The sequence below is a fragment of the Carassius auratus genome, chromosome 45, assembly GCF_003368295.1.
Source record: "Carassius auratus strain Wakin chromosome 45, ASM336829v1, whole genome shotgun sequence".
Taxonomy (NCBI): domain Eukaryota; kingdom Metazoa; phylum Chordata; class Actinopteri; order Cypriniformes; family Cyprinidae; genus Carassius; species Carassius auratus.
In genome coordinates this window covers 17,533,859-17,555,298 of record NC_039287.1, presented here as the reverse complement: position 1 = coordinate 17,555,298, position 21,440 = coordinate 17,533,859, and the positions used below count along the sequence as shown (strand labels likewise).

The 21,440-nt window shown below is 38.6% G+C and overlaps 2 protein-coding genes across 8 annotated transcripts in view; both read right to left on the bottom strand.

The window, feature by feature from the left end:
* Positions 1-467: 467 nt before the first annotated feature.
* LOC113063450 (enoyl-[acyl-carrier-protein] reductase, mitochondrial) lies at positions 468-6,561 on the bottom strand. The gene is made up of 10 exons (XM_026233856.1): positions 6,344-6,561; positions 5,217-5,314; positions 4,956-5,087; positions 1,956-2,099; positions 1,770-1,872; positions 1,536-1,638; positions 1,381-1,454; positions 1,226-1,286; positions 1,021-1,093; positions 468-834 (listed from the first exon to the last, which is right to left on the bottom strand). Exons 1-10 carry the CDS (start codon positions 6,490-6,492, stop codon positions 674-676), a joined length of 1,098 nt encoding a protein of 365 aa, XP_026089641.1. The 5' UTR covers positions 6,493-6,561; the 3' UTR covers positions 468-673.
* Positions 6,562-7,614: 1,053 nt separating this feature from the next.
* The window catches only part of lama2 (laminin, alpha 2), a 176,130-nt gene continuing 162,304 nt past the window's right edge, over positions 7,615-21,440 (bottom strand). For 6 of the 7 annotated variants that reach the window (XM_026233847.1, XM_026233848.1, XM_026233853.1 and 3 more), the window contains 12 exons: positions 19,781-19,993; positions 15,742-15,893; positions 15,389-15,565; positions 13,777-13,954; positions 12,482-12,544; positions 11,696-11,808; positions 11,400-11,589; positions 10,195-10,353; positions 9,961-10,114; positions 9,733-9,863; positions 8,999-9,221; positions 7,615-8,876 (listed from right to left, as the gene is read on the bottom strand). In XM_026233847.1, coding sequence (XP_026089632.1) covers positions 8,722-8,876; positions 8,999-9,221; positions 9,733-9,863; positions 9,961-10,114; positions 10,195-10,353; positions 11,400-11,589; positions 11,696-11,808; positions 12,482-12,544; positions 13,777-13,954; positions 15,389-15,565; positions 15,742-15,893; positions 19,781-19,993 — 1,908 coding nt within the window. In that variant the 3' untranslated portion in view covers positions 7,615-8,721. The remainder of the gene's footprint in view (positions 8,877-8,998; positions 9,222-9,732; positions 9,864-9,960; positions 10,115-10,194; positions 10,354-11,399; positions 11,590-11,695; positions 11,809-12,481; positions 12,545-13,776; positions 13,955-15,388; positions 15,566-15,741; positions 15,894-19,780; positions 19,994-21,440) is intronic. The other variant, XM_026233849.1, reaches the window with a different exon arrangement.

Below are 21,440 nucleotides of genomic sequence, written 5' to 3'. Positions count from 1 at the left end.
TTGGAGTTTTCCCCCTGAGATGATGAAGGTCCTGAATGTAGTTGGGCTGCCTCGGTCAACACGCTGGCTCAACATCACACTGGAATGCTGCCCTTCAACCACCTAGAGACTGATCCCTAAGGTTTTGGCTTGTGATCGCCATAAAAATGACTTTTTAACTCTGATACAATTAAACTAGACATACATGAAGCTTGGTGTTCCATGCATATCATCTCTTCTGAGTAGTTGAAATGATGAAGTGATGTTTGAGAAATGTAACAGTAAAAACGCTACTGTCGATGTGAAGTATATTCAGTATTCATGCTGATGTCAGTATATCACATCCTCAAACAAAACACTTTTGAAAGATGGACAGGTTTTAATAGTGACACCAGACAGAAAACACCCAGTAAATCAAATTGATATGAAAAATATGATATTTAATAAACCTTGAACCCCACACAGACCCTTTTAAATCAATAAAAACAATGAAATGCACTAGGTGTTTATAGCTAATCTGACACACGTGCTGTTTTCCAAATGCCCTGCACTGACCAACAGCATGCCATTACATTCATGGAAAGAAGTATAATTCAGGGTTTTGAAGAATAAAGCATGTTTAGTTGTAGACATTTTTCATGATGTCCAATGTGGTTCTGCAGAGGATCGGAAGAACATGACGCGTTATTGGTTTCTACATAATAAGAACATGCTTACGGCCGTGTGATTGCACAGTGGCTTGTAACGCGTGTGTGTACTGGTGAAATGGTGTCTGGACGCAGTGTGGGGCAGACAGCTGTCCACCTCTCATGAGGTCACACACAGCATTCAACATGGCATTCAGCTGGGCTTTATCTGCAAAGAGAGAGGTCAAGCACAAAGACCCAACACACATGAGTGTCATCTCAGGACATCAAGATATGAAACAACCATGTTCGTACAGATTCGTCATATTCATATTCGTCAGCTATTGCTTGTTGTTTGTCATAATCATTCAACCCTTCATTTGACTTTCAAGTAGTATTGTGTTTGTTGGTTTACCTTCCTTGTGTTTTCTTTTCCACTGTGTCAGCCAGAAGCCCTTTAGAGTCACATTGTGGAAGATAAAGGATTTCTGCATGACAGGAAATGATTTATAAATGTTTACAGAGTTTGTTTTATAAACAGAAACGTCCAAGGTTCAATACAAGTTAAACTGTTGATAACACAGAAAATAAAATACTGTATATGAAGATCATAAACTCACAGCAGGGATCTGGAGGGGTCTTTTGGCCATCCCTCCGTATGTGACCATTGTGCCTCCATAACTGAAGATACAAGAGGAAGTCGTCAGCACCCTCTTATTATTCACAGTCATTTTCTTATGAACTACAGTAAAACTGCAATATGTGTGACACTTACTCAAGATTAGAGAACACAAGTCCTCCGCTCAAGCCTCCTACACAGTTCAAGCCCAGTTTAGGTTTGGGAACCTCCTAAGAAAAGTTTCTGTGTTTATGCAATTCTGCAGAAATCACTGAAAATTCATTTTGTTGCGGAAGAGCAGAATCCCCCACCTCAAAGACGCGATGAAGCCCTGTCGACATGACTTCCTCTTCTGTCACCACATAATCAGCTCCCAGTGACTGAAGCTCATCAATCAACTCAGCACAGTTTGGTCTGAGTTCAAGAAACAGTTGAGAAATTCATTATATGGGACTTTATATCACATGAGATTATTACAACATTCTTCTTTCTCTGTAATGAATTTGTTGCCTGTTGTTGCCTCTTGCTCTAAAAGTCTTCTGTACCTGTCTCGGATGATGTTGATGGTTTTCAGGCCCAGTGCTGCAGCGATCTGAATCACAGCCTGTCCCACTGCACTGTTCGAGGCGTTCTGAATCACTGTACAACCTACAGATCATAACAAACCACAGGTAGCCATTGATAAGATTTGGTAAGATAGAAATAATGAACCATTACATGAGTTTTCATACCAGGGGTGAGTGTTTGAAAGTCATGCAGCATCCTGTATGCAGTGCAGGGATTCACGAAGATGGTGGCGGCCCCCAGGAGAGAGATGTCTTTAGGAACAGTAATGACCTCTTCCTCTTCACACACAGCACCTGTCCGCCATGTACCTGACAAACACACAACTGTGCAGTCAATAAAATCAAATGCAAAGTTATGTCATGACACTCTAGATTGCACAGGCATATAGGTTAACTCAGTCTAATATATAGCAATTTTGTCAGAAACTTTCGACTAAAGTGACAGTGCTTGATTCACATGCAGCCTATGCAACACTCATTCCCTTATCTCAGGGAACCAAGGTTATGTTATTCAATGGAGCGTTCCCTTTGGAATGGTCTCTCCTCTTGCTTTGGTACACTTATACAATATTGCTGTGCTATAAGAAAGTATAGAATGAAGCCGCACAACGAGCCCACCCCAGAGTAATTGTAATGAGGGCTTCTTGAGTTTTGTTTTTTTGCGGTTGTTTGGACTGTTGTTATTGGTAATACTTACAAGCACTTGCCAACATACTATCTCCTAAACTAATCACATTACATGTTTTTTTTTTCATAGCTAAATAAATTTGTAGTTGGTTGCAGTTTTTATTTTGTGTGTGTGTGTGCGTGTCTTGTGATTTTGGCGATTTTAGGAAAATGAAACATAAATGCCAATAATGTGACCCAAGCTTTTTAAGCTGAAGACTACATAACATAACCCTCTCCACTTGCAAAGGGGAGTAGGTAGAATTTAGCAGACAAAATCTGTGCCAAGGATATAGCATCCATTATCCACACTGCTTCGTAACCAGAAGCCTTTTAGAGTGGCCTCTGGAGCACACAAAGAGCTGCTCTGAGAGTCCAAACAGGCCATTGCGCTCGACATACACTCTAAGTGGATTGGGACCCCACTCACCATCTGGATTTTTGAGCACTAGAATGGTGATGACTTGTGCCTTAAAAGTATAGGAGAATTGGCTATAGATCTGCGACCAATTATCCACACCGCAGACTGATGATAACTTCATAACGACTAATATGCACTCTCTCTCATCCTTCTCTCCACTCTCGGAGACAGACGTTTCCAAACTTATCCTTTCCATTCATCTTACTACTTGTCCCCTTGATCCTATGCCCACTCACCTCCTTCAGGCCATTTCTTCTTCAGTCATACATTCACTTACTCACATTACTAACAGCTCTCTTCACTCTGGTACATTTCCCACAGCATTTAAGCAGGCTCGAGTAAGCCCTCTGCTTAAGAAACCATCTCTAAATTCAGCACTTTTAGAAAACGACAGGATTGTAGTTTGAAGAGTCTCTTCTTCCATTCATTGCAAAGACACCTGAGCAAGTTGTGTTCAACCAACTCTCTATGTTTCTTGTACAGAACAAACTCCTGGACATCAACCAATCTGGCTTCAAAAGTGGCCACTCAACTGAGACTGCCCTGCTCTCGGTTACTGAAATCCTGCGACTGACAAGAGCAGCTTCCAAATTCTCAGAACTCATCTTGCTGGGTCTGTCAGCTGCTTTTCACCGAGTTAACCACCAAATTCTCCTGTTCACCCTCAGAAAGATGGGTTCAAATTCTACCTCTCGGGTAGGTCCTTCAGGGTGTCTTGGAGGGGTGAGGTTTCTAAGTCACAACTTCTTGCTACTGGGGTTCCTCAAGGCTCAGTGCTTGGACCACTTCTCCTCTCCATCTGCATGATGTCAGTAGGATCTAAGGGGCTCCAGGTGGCTGAGCAGCAGCAACCTGTGAGCAATCAGTTCCCACTCTGACCTGGCTAAAATCAGCCAGTCTTCGAGGTAGTTCAAAATGCAGATTTCCACCTGTCTCAGAGGGGAAAGAGCCACATCTATGCACCTTTATAAAAGTGTGTGGGGCCAGGAACAGTCTGAATGGCAGGACTGTGTACTGATAGGCCATTCCCTCAAATGTAAAACTCAAGAATTGTCTGTGATGGGGGGCTATCTGGATGGGAAACTAAGTGAAACTAAGTTTCTTTCAGATCCACTGACAGAAACCAGTCCTTGGGCATACTTGTGTGAGCATCTGTTTTAAAGTTACCATCTTGAATGACCATCTCAGAAATTAGCGGTTCAGATGCCTAAGATCAAGAATCTGTGCTCTTGGACTAGGTCAAATTCAGCCAAAGATGGTGCTCCAACACTGCTAAATTGGCCATGGCCTTGTCAATCGCCTGCACAGAGACCTTAGTAGTGTGCAGAACCAGGTCAGTCACTGTGAACAGCATAGTGCAGAGAAGTTTGGTCTGGAACACTTGAAGCACTGCCATCATGTGAAGCACTGAGGCAGCCTGGCCTGCCGTAGAATAAGCCCTGTTTTCTAGGGTTGAGGTGGTGCTCAACATGAACTTTCAACCCCATGGACAATAGAGGGCATAGATGCGCAGCATCTCTCATGTCCTGCAATCTTCCCTCAAGCACATTGACAGCTGCAATGGCAACTATGTAAGGCTGCTATTCATCGACTATAGCTCAGCTTTAAATGCTATAGTCCCCATCAAGCTAGCTTCTAAACTCATGGACCTTGGCTTGAATTCTTCACTCTGCTACTGGATTTTTGATTTCCTCAAGTGGTCAAAGTAGGCCAGTTCATCTCCAACTCTAACCACCCTGGTAACTGTCTTTTCATTTTGCTGCCATCTGGTAAGCACTTCCATGGCCTGATAGCAAAAACCTTAGGACTTATGAGGAGCGTCTTCCCCTAGGCCATCAGGCTCCAAAACTCAAACTCAGTGTCTTAACTTGGTTATTTTAACCTCATGTCCTCAAATTTCAATCCTTAAAATTTACATTTACATTTATTAATTTAGCAGAATGAAGACCCACCCTAAATATTTTTTTATTCATTCCAATGCACTTGGAAATAAACACATTTTGGAACTTAATTCCATGATGACTTCAAGGTCTTGATGTTTTTTAATCCCTAAATTGAAACACTGAAAATCTCCTTACCAAAGCCAGCATCTATGGGCACGACCCAATCACCAGGTCTGAGAGATGTGACATCACTGCCCACCTCTATCACTTCGCCCACCCCCTCATTCCCCCCCACTGCTGGGAGTGGGCACAAGATCGGGTACGAACCTATGGAGACAAGATCATGTTCAGCCTTCATCACCCCAAAGAGCAGAACAGAATTTCTATGAAATAATATTTTATTTAACAAATGAAAGGATGTAAACAGACATGAAGGTGTATGAGTGGTGACTTTACCCTGGATCATGTTCATGTCTGCAGGATTGACTGGTGCTGCGAGCATGTGGAGCCTCACAGAACGATCCCCTACGGGAGGCAGTAGCAGAGGCTCCATCCTGAAGACAAATGACGTCAATTTCACAAGTGTCCAGCAGTTAATCCAGTGTGTACCAAAGAGCAAGACATGGAGTCGGTTTGCCCATGTAATCTTTAGCAAACTACGCTTAACTTATTTGGCTTGCTGTTCACCGATGAAGGGATCGATGAGCAGCTTTAACTCGTGGTCTGATATACCCTACAGAGACTTAATGTAGGATATGATGATTACAAAGAGCAAGGTGCCTAAGATGAACTTGTAGATTGGGAAGGTGGAGGGACACTGGAACAACTGAGACTGGAGAGAGGTAAGCTGCTTATATTCTCTGGTTGTTGATTGGAAGATTAGATGGGCTCGCGTTTCCCTGACTTACATTTAGGTACTTCGTAAAAAAAAACAAAAAAAAAAAAAAAACACCAACAGCAAGATTTGATTCAGATTGCTGGATCATGCCAATCATGATTTAAAAATACTGTTTCCAAATTTAATTAAGCATCTCAGATGAATTTACCCTGGTAGAATCTCAAATAAATTATTATTATTATTATTATTATTATTATTATTATTATTATTATTATTATTATTATTATCATTGGAGGTGTAAAATACTTGAGTAATTTTACTTGATTACTGTACTTTAGTAATATTTTGTGGGATTTGTACTTTACTCACCTACAATTTAAACTGACTACTTGTACTTTTACTTGATTACATTTCTGGAAAAAAAACAGTACTTTTTACTCCTTACACTTTTACATTATATTTTTATTGTATCTTATGCACATTAAATATGGTAAACCGAAGCTCAAACGTGTGTGCCTGACGTGAGAACTAATAATCATTGTTTTCATGCATCAAACACATACATTTTTACTTTAATTATGACTATCATCAGGTAAATGCCTGGCTTCGAAAGTCCACCATCAAATATGTTATTATTATTATTATTATTATTAATTATTATTATTAATAAGACTACTTATCATTGCAGTACAACTTAATCCACTGCTATGAACTACTATAAGCATATAAACTGATATGTCCATACCTCACAGTCTGGATGTCATGTGAGTGTTCTCTGTAAATTAAAGCCGAGCAGTGGTGAGTCTTTCTCCACACTGTAGAGCATTTCTGATGGTTTCTCAGCAGGATCGTCCCTTCATGAATGGCTCTGTGCAACAGACTTCTGATGAGCATGACTCGTTCTCTTCTGGTGTCCTCTGCAATGGGTTAAAAAGTCTTCAGCATTTGAACACTGTTAAAAAAAGGGGTACTTCCTTGTTTTTTTGTTCCACTGTTGTAATTCCAGACAGTGTGGTGGTGAAACAAACCACTTCACTCATATCTTTTATAGTTCTGCTTTCAGTTTTTTGGACAGGAAACCACACAGAGTTAACTGATTTGTATGAATACAAGCTGTTTGTGTGTGTGTGTAGTGTATATGTGATGCGGTAACACTTTAGAATACTGTTTCTTACTTACTGCATAACTGATGAGGAATTATTGAAGAACTAACAGGTGATTATTCATTAACACTAAACTCACTAACTACTAAGGAAGATGTGTTAACTAATCAATATGTTATACAATTTTATGATTGTTTTAAGTAAATCTAGTAAAAAATCAGCTAACTAGCTTTCTGATCTTTTTGTATTGTTTTCTTTTCATTTATTATACAATTAACAAAAGCAATAAATAAATAAAGACCTAACACTAGCTTGCTCTATTCTATCTGTTTTCTTTTTATGTATTATATTTATTTATATACCTCCTGAAGAACTACCATTAATTATCTACCAGTTAAGGTTCAAGAAAATACCGGTAATTCCACAATTTCCCAGAGTAAAATTAAGGACAGATGTTCAGTCAGTATCTTAAGGCCCATCAGACTGTACGATGTATATAAAAATGGTCATTCATTTCATGATGCATGAGAATAAAAGTAGCCTGAGAACCGGTCCTTGTGGAACACCATGTAGTGCATCATGTTTCGCATGTACCGTCACCTGAGAAACAGCCTTTCAGAAAGATCAGAAAGAGCTGTTGAACAAAAGATGCAATTAGCCAAAGACTAAAACTGAAGCTGTATTATGATCTGTCTAACAAACAAGTAATTTTTTTTTATATTCTTTTTTTTTTTTAAACTAACAGTGCATTTTACTCGACCTCAACTTCTTAAATATTTTACTATACCTTGATATACATTGGAAGTCAGTCTAAAATTGGAAAGTGTGGGTGTCAATGACCCTCTGGAGGACAACTACTTCATGAACTTTAATGGTTATTTCAACACAATAAAAGGAAACACAGCAGACCAAATCAAGTGCCATCACAGGGGATATTTCTTTATTTTGAAATACTGAACACTACACAGTACATGTCATCACTCCATGCAAAATCACACACTTAGACCTCAGAGAAAAGTGTCTCAGTACTCGACACAAGGTCTCTTTTCATGAATGTGTCGTACATGTCTTTGGCTCTCAGATGAACTATGTTGCTCCTCAGATAAGCAGTGAACAGTTCATTCATTTTCTATGTCAGTGTAATCTTTCTAAATAGTTTATGAAGTATCAGAGCAAGGCACAAACATGTTTTGTTTCAGTTTAAATATGTCTTGATGTACTGTATCAGGTGTCAAATGTAGTCACACTTTTTGAGACATGAAAACAGAAGAACTTGAAATGCACCGGAAGTCCAACACTTTCCGCATAATAAAGTATTATACTGTTTTAAATGATTATCAAGCCTGATCTATCAATGTCTGACTTTGTAAATGCTACAATCCTGATTCCTTGGGTCATTCACTCTTTGAAGAATGTGTAAGAAAAACAAATCTTTCTCTTTTGGTTTTGGTTCCTTTAGCACACAAATACATAGTTTGATAATGAACTACAGCATAAAAAGTTGGTAGCACCTTACAATAAGATTTCATCTGTTTATATTGGTTAACTACATGAACTAACAATGAAAAATATTCTAAAGTATTTAATCATTTTTCTAGTTTTAATAATGCATACGTTGTTTCTGTTCTTTTTAATTGACCAGATCAAACATGAATTAACACAGAACAGTTTTATTTTTATCTAACTAACAACAGATAATTACATATAATGTATTTTTCATTGTCAGTACATGTTAGTTGATGCTTGAATTAATGTCAACTAATGGGAGATTATTGTAAAGTGTTACTGAATGTTTTTATACAAATGTGACATCTGATTAAATAAAAAAATGATCTGGTTTTCATTGGCTGGTTTTGTCTAAAATCTTTGGTTTGTCCAGCTGTTTTTTTTTTATATATATTCTTTGTGTTATTTGGTTATGAGCGGCACAGCTAGTACTTCACAGTTAGTTCTCTGAATATCTTGATTCATGAACTGATTCACTTTGAGTAGGCGAGAGTGTGTGTGTGTGTGTGTGTGTTTATCTAGCAGGACAGGTGAGAGGTTGAACTCCTCTGAGCTCCAGGACTTTGTTCATCTGCACCTCCAGAGTCTTCCCAGCTTTAGTGATCTTCACATTTCTCATGCAGCCTTTAAACGGTGTGTTTATAGTGAGTCCGAACTGCTTCAGACCCTCTGCAACACACACACACACAATTTATTTTTTAATAAATTAGATTTTTTTTTATAAATTATTAATTCCAATGTTTGAACATTCTTAACTATGACACCATGGCAACAGGGTTTGATTGACATACCAGGGTATCCGCCCACATACACGGGGTCATTGGTGTCGGCGGAGGCGGAGCGGACGTCTGGACTCGCTGCCTCGGACTTCTTGCCATCCACAGTGAGCTCCAGGCGGTGCTTCAGCTTGTGGGCGGAGACAGTGTGCCACTGCCCATCACAAAGCCCCGCCTCCCGATCCGGCTCATAGACGGCTGTGATGCGTCCCACTCCATTATCAGCATGGAATAAAAGCTACACCAATACACACAAACACACACACTCTCATTAACAAACCATTCAAATATGTGACCCTGGACCACAAAACCAGTCATAAGAGATTCACACATCATCTGAAAGCTGAATAAATTAATCTTTCCATGATGTGTGGCTAGGTTAGGAGATACAACTATGTGAAAATCTGGAATCTGAGAGTGCAAAAAAAGAACGAAAACTAATAATAGAGAAAATCAGCTTTAAAGTCATCCAAATGAAGTTCTTAGCAATGCATATTACTAATCAAGTTTTAATTTATTTTATATTATCTTTACTTAATATCCTAATGATTTCCGGCATAAAAGAAAAATTAATAATTTTGACTCATACAATGTATTGTTGTCTATTGCTACAAATATCCCCCAGAGACTTCAGACTGCTTTTGTGCTCCAGGGTCACATATAAAGACAACTTCACAATCATTTACTGCCCAATTGACTTTAGTTCTTTAATGAAACTGAAAAATTAAATCTAGATCTCTCTTTTGTACCTTTCCATTGACAAGTTCGATTCCCAGTCCGTCCATCTTCTGGCTGCTGACGCCTAACAGAACGCCGCTGCTCTGAGACGTCCTGAACTCCAGATCCACGGACACATCATTACCCACTCGATACGTGTCCACTGCGCACACACACACACACACACACACATCACATGTGTGTCTTTAAATATTCCTGCTGAATAACTAGCTCTAACTATGACTCCAGTGGGTCCTCACCAGCTTTAGCATAACCTGTGCCATCGAAATAAGTTCCTTTTTCTGGGTTGGCGAAGCAGGAGCCCACGCGGTAGCTGGATGTGGGTTTCTCCATGTCCAGCGGCAGAGTCATCATCTTGAAGTTCCTAATGCAGGCGTCGATACTGTACAGCACCTGTACACATCAGATGGTGCCACCCTAGTGTCGAGACTATGGGAGGGGATCTCTGAATGTGTGTGTGGCTGTGCTCTCACCGGTCCGATGCGCTTGGTGCTGTAGTTGAGCGGTAAACCTCCCACATACAGCATCCCCACCACATCCAGAATATCAGCTTTCTTTGGGCTGGTGGTGTGTTTGGAGTAACGGCCGTCAATCACCAGGATTCCTCTCTGCTTCTCTCTCGTCACACGGATCTACAAACAGAAAGAGAAGACATCAACACTGCTTGCTTTCAATACGCTCACCCTCACACACTGTAAGATTTTCATAACATTTCTGAAAAAGAATAAATAAAATTAAGTATCTTCTGCTCACCAAGGCTGCATCAATTCGATCAAAAATACAGTAAAAATGGTAAAATTGTACAATATTATTACAGTTTGAAATTACTGTTTTCTTTCAGCATCATTCCTCCAGTCTTCAGTGTCACATGATCTTCAGAAATCATGAAAATATGATGATTTACTGCTCGAGAAACATCTCTGATTATCATCAATGTTGAACACAATTGTGCTGATTGTGACACGTTTAGTTTTTTTGTGATTCACAGATGACCAGAAAGTTAAAAAAAATAGCATTTATTTGGAAAAATAGCATCAATTTAGTGCTTCCTTGATCAATAAAATGATTAATTTCTGTAATAAATAAATAAATGTGACCCAAAACCAGTCTCGAGTATCAATTTCTCAAAATTGAGATTTATACATCATGTGACAGCTGAATAAATGGTTTGTTAGGATCAGATCATATTTGTCTGAGATACAACTATCTGAAAAACTGGCAAAAACATCTAAATATTGAGAAAATCATCTTTAAATTTGTTCTTCTTAGCATGAATATTACTAATCAAAAATGAAGTTTTGGTATATTTACAGTAGGAAATTTACAAAATCTCTTCATGGAACATGATCTTTACTTAATATCCTAATGATTTTTGATAAGAAAAAAAAATAATAATAACCCATCCAGTGTATTGTTGCCAGTTGCTACAGATATACCCGTGTTACTGATGACTGCTTTAGTGCTCCAGGGCCACAGCATGCTTGATGCTTGTAATGCACTGGATAAACATGCATCAGTTGTGTTTTTGGCCATAAATCCTTTCCATGATCCAGGTCAGCGTAGAATATGAGACAAAATATTCAAAAGCAGCGTCTTGTATCCAGATGCACCAGGAGCTTTACTGGCAGTATTCTGTGTGTCAGACAGTGAAGGTGTGTCATGCACCAGACGCTCTGACCTTGTGCCACTGGCCGTCGTTGATGATGCGAGGCACGCTGACCGAGGTGTTCCCGCTGCCCAGGTCGTAGCTCAGGTGAGCCATTCCCTCCTTCAGCTGGATGGTGGCGAAGTCAGCGTGGTTGATCCTGGCCATGTAGAACACCAGCCCAGAGGATGCTTCAGTGCGGATCTCGAACTCCATGATCAGCCTGAGGAGCACACACACACACACACACACACACACACACGAGGATGAAGAGGAGGGAGCGGACGACGACGATGATGATGATGATGATGATGATGAGTGACACTCACCTGTTCTTCACCGTTCTGTCGTCAAACTCAAAGGCCATGTGACTGTTTCTGGACAGACCGAACTGTTTGGCCAGTTCCAGCACGACAGGCTCCGCCTCTGCTGCGCACGACACCTGCGTGATTGGACAGAGCAGATGTCAATCAAACGTCGCACATTACAGAATTCAGTAACACTTTACAGTATACAGTGATAAAGGAAAGTTTAGTAACTGTAGACTCTACACTGTAAATACATTAATATTTCATATAGTATACAGTTCTTCATTAATTGTCACTGTAATATACAAATTGTTATTGGATAATTAGCTAACATGTAAAGAGAATCATATTTATTTTTTATCCTAAACCTAACTGATGTACAAATGCTCGCAAATTATTTGATTGCTTTGTTAGTATATACTTACTATAAAGTGTTAAGGTAAATTCTGACCCACCAAAACCTTTAACTCAAGATGTCAAGAGAGATCTAAACAGCAAGTGGCACAGAGTTTCAGAAATGTTTGAGTGCTGTTTTACAAAGTACAGGCAGTAGATGGAGGCAGAGAACAGCTGATGGAGCTGCAAGCGCTCGTATCATCAGCATTCAGTTCTCAGGTGAGAATAAAGAGCTTGTTGAACAAAGAAACATACTGTGACTCAGAAATCAAAACCTTCTCCAAACACGAAGCTGCAGAAACAGCACAAGCAGCATAAAGCAGAGGAAAGCTCACTAAATGTGCGTCTGAATGGAGGAACGGCAGTATTCACACTATCTCTGATGTCTGATGCGTGTGTGCAGGTTAATACCGCAGCTCCGTTGACTCTGGTGGGCGTGTCTGTGATGGGCGTGGCCTGTGGGAGGGGCGTGGCCTGCGAGCAGCAGAGTGACAGCAGCAGAAAGAGACATCATGAAGACAGAAGAGCTCAGGTGAAGCGTCATTATTACTGCATCAAAGCGTTATGGTGCATTAAACAGAACAGAAACATGGTTCCCACCCAATCTGTGTCAAATTGTTAAAAATGATGTATACAAATGTTCTAATAACACACACACACACACACACACACATTCTGGGAAATTATATTTTACATATATGCTAAATGTACTGTATAATCAGTACAAGCTCAATGAAATATATATTTTACCCATCACATGACAAAATATATTTCAACATTTAATTTCAGCAGAGACACGAAAGTACTTATCAATATTTTCAGATGTGTTACTTGTTATTATATGTTATAGACAACAAATAAAGTTTTTCTTTAAATGTGGCATGTAAACAGTTTCTTGGATTGAAGGGAAAATTATATATATTTTTTAATGCTTTTAATATAATAATATATATTAAACATATATATATATATATATATATTAAACATATATATATATATATATATATATATATATATATATATATATATATATATATATATATATATATATATATATATTTGTTTTTTATTTATTATTAAATGTATAAAATATGGTAGAAAATATATTTACATAAAACATTCTGAAACATATTTTAGAAAATATATACATAGTTTTAGTGATTTAAAAACATATTTTAAATACATTTTAATGTACACAACTAATTTAAACACTTTATAATAATTCCTTTATAATTATACTGATATTAGTTCATGCATAATTATCAGGAACTGAATTTATAGATGAGCTAATACATTTTTGACATTTAATATTAAGTTGTATAAATTGTATATTTATACATAGGTTAATGATTCCTAATGCATTTAATGACACATTATTTAACGTTGATAATTTCAGTTTTACCATTATAATTATTAGCTCTTTTTGAAAAGCACAATATGGTCACCCTACTTACACTGTCTAACTCACTCGAATTAATGAAGTGAATGAAGCACCTGTGTAATCAAACATAATGAATTAAACAGACTCTACAGACAGTAGCTAATGCTGTTAGCTGTAGCTCTGTCAGCTGAAGAGGAGATCTCTGTTAAAGTAGCATGCAGTGCACAGACCACTGCTAGACTGCATCCTCCTCTATCTCTCTGCGGGAACTGGAATGATGTCAGTCTTAAACTACAGATACCCCAATGCATGTGTTAGGACGTACAGTGGAGGCTGCTGGTGGAGGACGAGCTGCTTCTGTAGGGATGAGCACTGGTTTGGCTGTAGTCTCTTCCTCTTCCTCCTCCTCGGGGGTCTCGGGCGGCGGTGGAGGCGGGGCTAGGTCAGGACACTGCCCAATCTCTGCGTTCTCAAAGGCCACGGGCTGAGAGAAATCCACGGGCCTGTTTCATTGACAGAAACGAGACAACACACAGACGCTCTTGAGGGAACGATGACACAACGTGACTCCAATCAGGTGAATAATGAACACACTTGTGAGCAAGGACAGACTCATTTAAATAAGTCTGGTAGAGGGCAATGGGGTTCGCTCTAGTGGAAGAGACGCACAGCCCACTGGCAGAGATTCATACTCCTCATTAGAGCAAGAAAAACTGTGATTATTAATGTCATACAGCGTTTAGCTTATGACTGCACCTCAAAACTGCACTGGAAGGAAAGCGAGACCTTTAATCTACAGCCACGGGAGGCTGGAAAAATGGGTCAATGTTTACACCAGTCGCTAGTGTGTACGAGTCAGTACAGCACAGTCCAGTCAACACATATTGCAGTGAATTGTGCACTGGAGGTCAGTGCATTTATCTTGGGCTGTTAAAGGTGACCTCGAAAAGCTTGGAAGGCTTGCTAACATCTTTGCCTTCCTATTATCTGTATAACAGAAAGCTGTGACGTGCAACATTACTGATAAGTCTGATGCTAAGACAGAACTAAAACTAGTTTTACTAAACAAGGAATGAGCAAACTAATGCTTGAATTTACACAACTCAGCTTTTGAAACCATTTTGTAACTCTATATCTAATACCTTAAAAGAAATCACATTCCTGCGTAAAAACTGCAGACCTGGCAACACTGATGGGGAAGGTATCAGAAACTGTAGCAATATGCCTTTAAATTTAGTTCATCCAAATTTAAAGACATTTTCAAAAAAAAAACAAAAAACATTGTATGGTCAAAATAATATCAAAGTATTTTGTCAAATGTACAGGTTTCATTTTGGGAGAATTGTTTTTCTCATAACTTTCCTCAATAGAAACGTCACCATTAGTTTTTAACATTTATTATTATTTTTTATTTTTACTATTAAGCATTATTTTGCATCAAGCCCTTCAAATGTGCAGTGTGTAATATTGACAGCTAGTGGCTGAAATGGGTACTGCAGTTCAAATGCAATACATTGTTCCTCCTCGGACTCGAGGCTCATGCGGGTTGCCAGATTGATCACACCCAACAGGAACGACCATAGACAATGGAAGGATGCCAAGCTTTACACTGTAACTTTATGAGTTAATTTTTCCACGTTTTAATGTCTCTGGTTACAGAGTTTAATTTTTTTCGGTGGATGCTAATACTTTTTATGTCAGGTAGAATCTGTTATCTCTGACACAGTTTATATGTTCACTTCCATAGCTACAATCTTTTTCATCAGCTGGCAACCTGGGGTCTCAAAATACTATTGGGTAAACTGGCAGGGGGCGGAGCAACACAGACCAAAACATTAACGGACAAAATTACATACAGCACCTTTAACTCAACCAAAAACATGTATTTTTAATAGAGATGTGAGGTCAGGACGGATTGATGATGAGTTTGGACATACACAGTGTTGATGAGAAGGTTCCAGATGCAGCCCTCAAACGGCACATTGGGCCGCTGTACACCCGTTTCTATATCCGCTGGGATGCCTCCGATGAAGAGCCGCTGGATGCTCAGAGGATGATCGTTGGGTAATTGTTGCTGGAAAAGTGGCTCTTCATCCACCTGCACTGTGAATAATCTACACACACACACATGCTCCATTAGTTTCAAAGTGTCCTGAAAAACATGATGAGAGAGAGAGAGAGAGAGAGAGAGAGAGAGAGGGAGGGAGAGAGGGAGAGACAGAGAGAGAGTGAGAGAGAGGGAGGGAGAGAGAGAGTGAGAGAGAGAGAGAGGGAGGGAGGGTGATCTTACGCTCCCGAGAGTCTCTGGATGCGCAGCGAGTGCTCTCTCCCATCATGCAGTATTCCCTTATTTGCTTTTCTGGAAGCTCTGTGTGGACTCTTGCTGCCTGTGAACACCAGCACCTCCAGAGCTCCTTTATTCAGCTGCACAGATAGGAAGGGCTGCAGACACACAGACACATGGGATGAGGCTTAGACAGCAAACTTGTGTAAAAAAAGATCAGTAGATATCATTATTACCAGTCACTTTGTTACTAGTCACTATTGTACGAAGTGTTAGCGATCTAAACAACCCCACAACTCAAATTAATGAACGTCTAAGGAATGTCTCCAGACATTAATTTTCTTAAAATCATGTGTCGTACTGTCAGCAATGCCCTAGCAACCACCAGTTTACCCTAGCAACACCCTATAACAAACTACCTAGTACATACCAAAATGATTTTTTTTTTCAATACAAACCACCGTGATAAGAAACACTCAGAATAATATAGCAACCACATATTAACACTGGCAACTAGGGATGCACCGAAAAGAACATTTTTGGCCGAAGCAGAACAAAATGAAACACTGGGCCAAAGGCCAAATACCGAACGTGGTATTTCCCCATGTAGGCCTATTTTGCCATTTTTATTTCCACCATTGCATTAATTAAATTGCCAAAATTAGCTTTTTACTGTTTTGTCCTGCTTCTCAAATAAAAAATCTATTACAAAACAACAATTAAAAAATGTATTTTTTAAACACTCTAGCAGACATTATACCAACAAAGCACAATTGAACTTAAAATTATTATTAGTAAAAAATCAGGCATGTATTTTTTTACTGTACAAATAAAGGCAGCCTTGCTGAGCAGAAGAGATTTCTTTTAAACCATTAGAATATATTACATATCTCAATTTGAACACTGTGTGTAAATGTTATAATACATGCATTAACAGAGCTTTTGTGGGGTAATTATTATCATTATTATTCACACTCTACATAACAATGCACTGAAACCACTAAGAACACCTGATAAACCATCTAGAACATCCTAGCAATGTGAAACATTACTAAGATAACTTGAGTAACCGTATAGAAACATTTTAGCAAACACTTAAAACACATTAGCAACTAAATAATGTCCTTAGAGATCAAACTGGGGGTGAGATCAGGCAATCAGGCCAGTACGTAATGTCTGAGTTTTCCTTCTTGCAACTATTAAAAACAAATGAACTTCAGAAAAACACAGTTACAGCAGCCAAAGAAAAAATTAAGTTAGGAAATCAAGGGTCAAGAGCTCAACTAAAGCAAGCACTTATCTCCATAATGATGACTTTCAAACTTTATTATTTTCAATAAAACAGCGCTAAGGCTTCCTGGAGGCTAAGGGAGGGCTTCCCATGCACTACCCTTACGAAAATTAACCATGGTTTTACTACAAATAAAACCAAAAAACCATGGTTACTGTAGTTAAACCATGGTAACCACAAATTAACCATGGTTTTGCTATATTAACCATAGTTTAACCATGGTTTTTGTAGTAAATCTGTGGTTTTACAAATGGCAGTCAATACGCCAAAAAACCATGGGTTACAGTTTTACTATAATAAAACCATGGTTATTTTTCATAAGGGTAAGAACACCTTATCCCCCATCCAGAGAACCCTAGCAATGTGGAACATCACTAAGATAATGTAAAGGTCCCCTGAAATGTTTTGAAACACGCAGCGTTATTCTATGTGTTGAAGTCATTTTAACTGAAACAGGAAGACAGGGTCGGACATATCGAGCAGCCCTTCCCCTTTTAAAAATAGCCAATAGTGTTCGTTTATACCACAACTTAGCTCGACCATTCAGAGCCGTTGAACTCCGTAAAGCAGCATTTGACAGGGTCTGACTAGGGTGACCACCCGTCCCGTGTAGCGCGTGCGCGCACAGCGTTTGAAGCCCAATTCATGCGTCCCACAAATTGAGACTGTGTCACACATAATCAATGCTTGCTCAAAAAAAGTTGCATTTTATTGGTTAGCTTTGCAAGCTAAGATAAAACATTTTATGTTTCTTTACAATATTTAGTCTGAAGATAAAAAAGCTAAGTATTTTTGATGAGAATGGTACACTGACACATACTGAGGTTCAGAATAGCTCACAGTAATATATTTGTGGGAGTGAGCTGAGGGCCAGTAATCAGACAGACGGCTCTGAGAGCACACACTCATGCTCTCCATGCTGCACTGTAATTGAGGAGAGCGATGCAAGAGCAGGATCCTCTTCAGGCCGATGGCGACACCCACTCAGCTCAGGTGACCCTGGACACGTCGTAAATTGGAAGAATGAATGAGGAGCGGTGGAGAAAACCCTTGGCCTCTCCGAAGCCGCACTCCCGCAAAATGACACCCACTTAATTTACGAGCAATAATGATTTTCAAAAGGTGGCGGTCCGGCACCCTCTGCCAGGAGGGTTATCGCAAATTGGTCGCGATCCATCAAAACTGCAGCTTGTAAATCTATTTTTACAAACTGAGTATCATGGGGAGGTGAGAGAGGCGACTGCTTAATATGAATATGCAGCATAATTGATGTGCTGCCCCTGAGCTGGCGAGAGCGAAGGATGATGAAGACGTTACTGACAAAGATGTAGAAAGTCATATTTTAATTAAAATGATCACCGTGCCGCTGGCCTTTAGTCCAACTGGTAAAAAAAAAAAAAAAAAAGATCAACTTTTGTTTGCTGAAGGGCAGAGGCAATTACTAACCTGCCCAGATAATAAATCTCTTTTATGGACTTTGAGACCCCTGTAACCCTGTGGATTCATTATGATCTCATACTGAAGGCCACGGCTCCCTGGACTTCCACCATTACCCATAAGCACCTTCCTAAACACTCAGACAGGCAAAGAGAATAGCACTGAACCATCTCACAGAGTCTCCTGTGTGTCAGTGCTTAAAATCGGCTGGAAGAAAGCTGGAAGCTACACAATGCAGCTAACACTCAGACTCAGTCATAACTACAGGAACTTTGTGTTTGTGGGCTTTAAAAGACAATTTATGTTCAGCAAATTATTTCAACCGCAACATTTTTGCAGCAATATTTTATCTTTAATCAGATGATAACAAAATCTGAATTAACCTGAATAATGACACTATTGTGTTTGTAGAGCTACTTTACAGCTTAAATTGATTTTGTGTCATAGATGACATAGAACTGATAGATTTGACAAAATTATCACCTTTTTTGTGTATTCAAACTATAGACCTGTTTCAAAATGTTTTCTGAATAAGAACTCAATTTTCCTTTTTTTTCTTGTTAGCTGTAGACCCTGGGGATGCTGCAATTCTGAGGTTAATAGCATTTGAAACTATAGACCATACATTTCTACTTGAACAGTTTGAACCCTTGGTAGAGATTTGAGGTATTGTTTTAAACTGATTAAAGTCCTACTTTTACAAGTTTTACAGTTACCTTAGGTGAATTTGTTTCATCTTCTGCCCCTTTTACATATGGGGTTCCACAAGGATCTATATATATATACATAAACTGAGGTGCACTTTTTTGATGATTACTTCAAATTTGACAAACAGATAAATTCTGTTGTCAGATCAAGCCTAAATAAAAATCTAAAGGATTAATGAAAACAATTTGTAATTATGCGGAATGCAACTAGTAATTTCTCATTTATTCCACCTCACTGATGAAGAAAGTTTTTGAAACAGTCAGTACTTGACTACACATTTCCACTCATTTCTTATGTTTTTTTAAGCCACTTCTTTGTCTCTGCTGGTCCACTGCTGTGAATTTTTGATAAACCTGCCTCTAAGTGGAATGTAAATACAATAACTCTGGCTGCATGAAACTGTTCAAAGCCTCCCCACAAAATCCGGATTAGATTTATAAAGAATTTTCTTCCATTGTTTCTGATAAACCAGAGTCCTGGGACTATAGGACTGTTGTGTACATGACTGCTGTGCAGTTGAAATGTCAGTCTATTTAAAAAGTGTTTATCAGCATTAAACATGTTTGGTAATCTCATGACAGAATAAAAGTGTGAGGTGTGTGTGAGCACCTCTCCGGTCTGTCTGCGTGAGCGGCGTGGGGTTTGGACAGGCTTCAGGCCCTGCCTCAGGTGCGTCGTAGAGGTCAGTGCTCCTCTGCCGAACAGGATGATGCCGTTTTCACTCTTCGTGCTGAAGGAGAGAGAGATCTCTGAGCCTACGTCAAACGACACAGGCTTCAGCTCCATGTACCCAGGCCTGGAGAAGCTCACAGTGTGCAGGTTCTGACAGAGAGACAAATACAGTGTTTCATTTGGAGTTTCAACCAAACTCCTACTGTTTTTTTTTTTAAATACTTTTCCAATGGCTTTATGTACTGCATCTGAAAGTTGCACCAGTTCAAAACTGCATTCTTGAGACAAAAAACAAAACAAAACAATCTAACAATCAAAAAACAGCTGTCAAAGTATATGTCACATATTTACCAGTTAATAAAACAAAATATTTACAAACATTCTAAAAACTATGAACTTATTTTAGTTCCTCTCACTCCACAACAAATTATTTAAATTTAATGCAGAACAGGAATAAAAAATACTGAATTACTGGAGCACAGACTGTGTTAAAGCTGAATGTGAGGAAGCCTTAAAACCTGAAAACTCATGACATAAAACATTTCTTTATGAGACAAAGACCAGTCATTTCTAATGCACCAACAAATTACATGTTGCCTTGACCGAGATTTACTGAATTCAAAATAAATGAATAAAAAGGATCACTGAAGATTTCTATTGTTTCGACAAGTATACATTTCTGATCTACAGCATTTTTCAACTTTACCACAATAAAGGTTGCAAATATAGGGATTAAAAGTGGACAAAAAGAGAAAAATAAATGTTTATAGCCAATAATTCCCCTGGAAAGGATGAGGATTTAGGAAGAGAATCAATATATTCCATTTGTTATTGTTACAAAAATTGTGCAATGTAGTAATGTTATTTATTTATTTATATTTTTTTTTTGTAAAATGATACTGAATAATAGAATTTAACACACAGTGATCAATGTTGATATGCTGTAGGAAATGGTTAATGGATAAAGCACAAGTTTAAAACTCATGGTATAGTAGGATACTCTTTTGTAGTGATAATCATAATTACAACCTGTCAGCACTGTAAACCTCAACAGCACCAGAGTAAAACCCTCCAGTTCAAGACAAACTACTGAACACACATGTATTTGTGTTAAGGAAACTACAGGTCATCTTTAAATCTCACCTTCACTTTATTAACCTGTTATGACTGACTTTCAAAAAAAAAAAAAAAAAAAAAAAAAAAAAAAAAAACGGGGTTCCAACATCATAGGACCACACTAACCCCATAAAAAAAAAGGAAAAAAAAAAGAATAAATGATAAATCATACAGCTTTTAACAACATGAGAGTGAGTGAATGATGACGAATTGTTCATTTTGGGTGACTATCCCTTTAAGTAATATTAACACAGACTTTTTTTTATTCATCAAAATGTGTTTCAAAAAACCCAGAGAAAAGTTCAAAGGGAAGCAATGGCTCAGAAATGCAAATTTTCTTCTGATTTCAGGACCAAACACTCTGTGTCTTTACTTGTCCCTTTTAAAATAAAGTGTGCTTGTGGAGAAATATTTAAATTGAGCAAATGTAGCCTTTAGTCGAGAGAGAGAAGAACAAAGAGAGCAATGTGTTGTCTTACTG

What these genes read in the sequence shown, in the direction of transcription:
- LOC113063450 (XM_026233856.1), bottom strand. Translation starts at nt 6,492, where the DNA reads ATGCTCATCAGAAGTCTGTTGCACAGAGCCATTCATGAAGGGACGATC. An exon ending in AGACATGAACATGATCCAGG is followed by an intron (nt 5,088 to 5,216) that starts GTAAAGTCACCA and finishes TTGTCTCCATAG; the next exon opens with GTTCGTACCCGATCTTGTGC. An exon ending in GGCTTCATCGCGTCTTTGAG is followed by an intron (nt 1,455 to 1,535) that starts GTGGGGGATTCT and finishes AACTTTTCTTAG; the next exon opens with GAGGTTCCCAAACCTAAACT.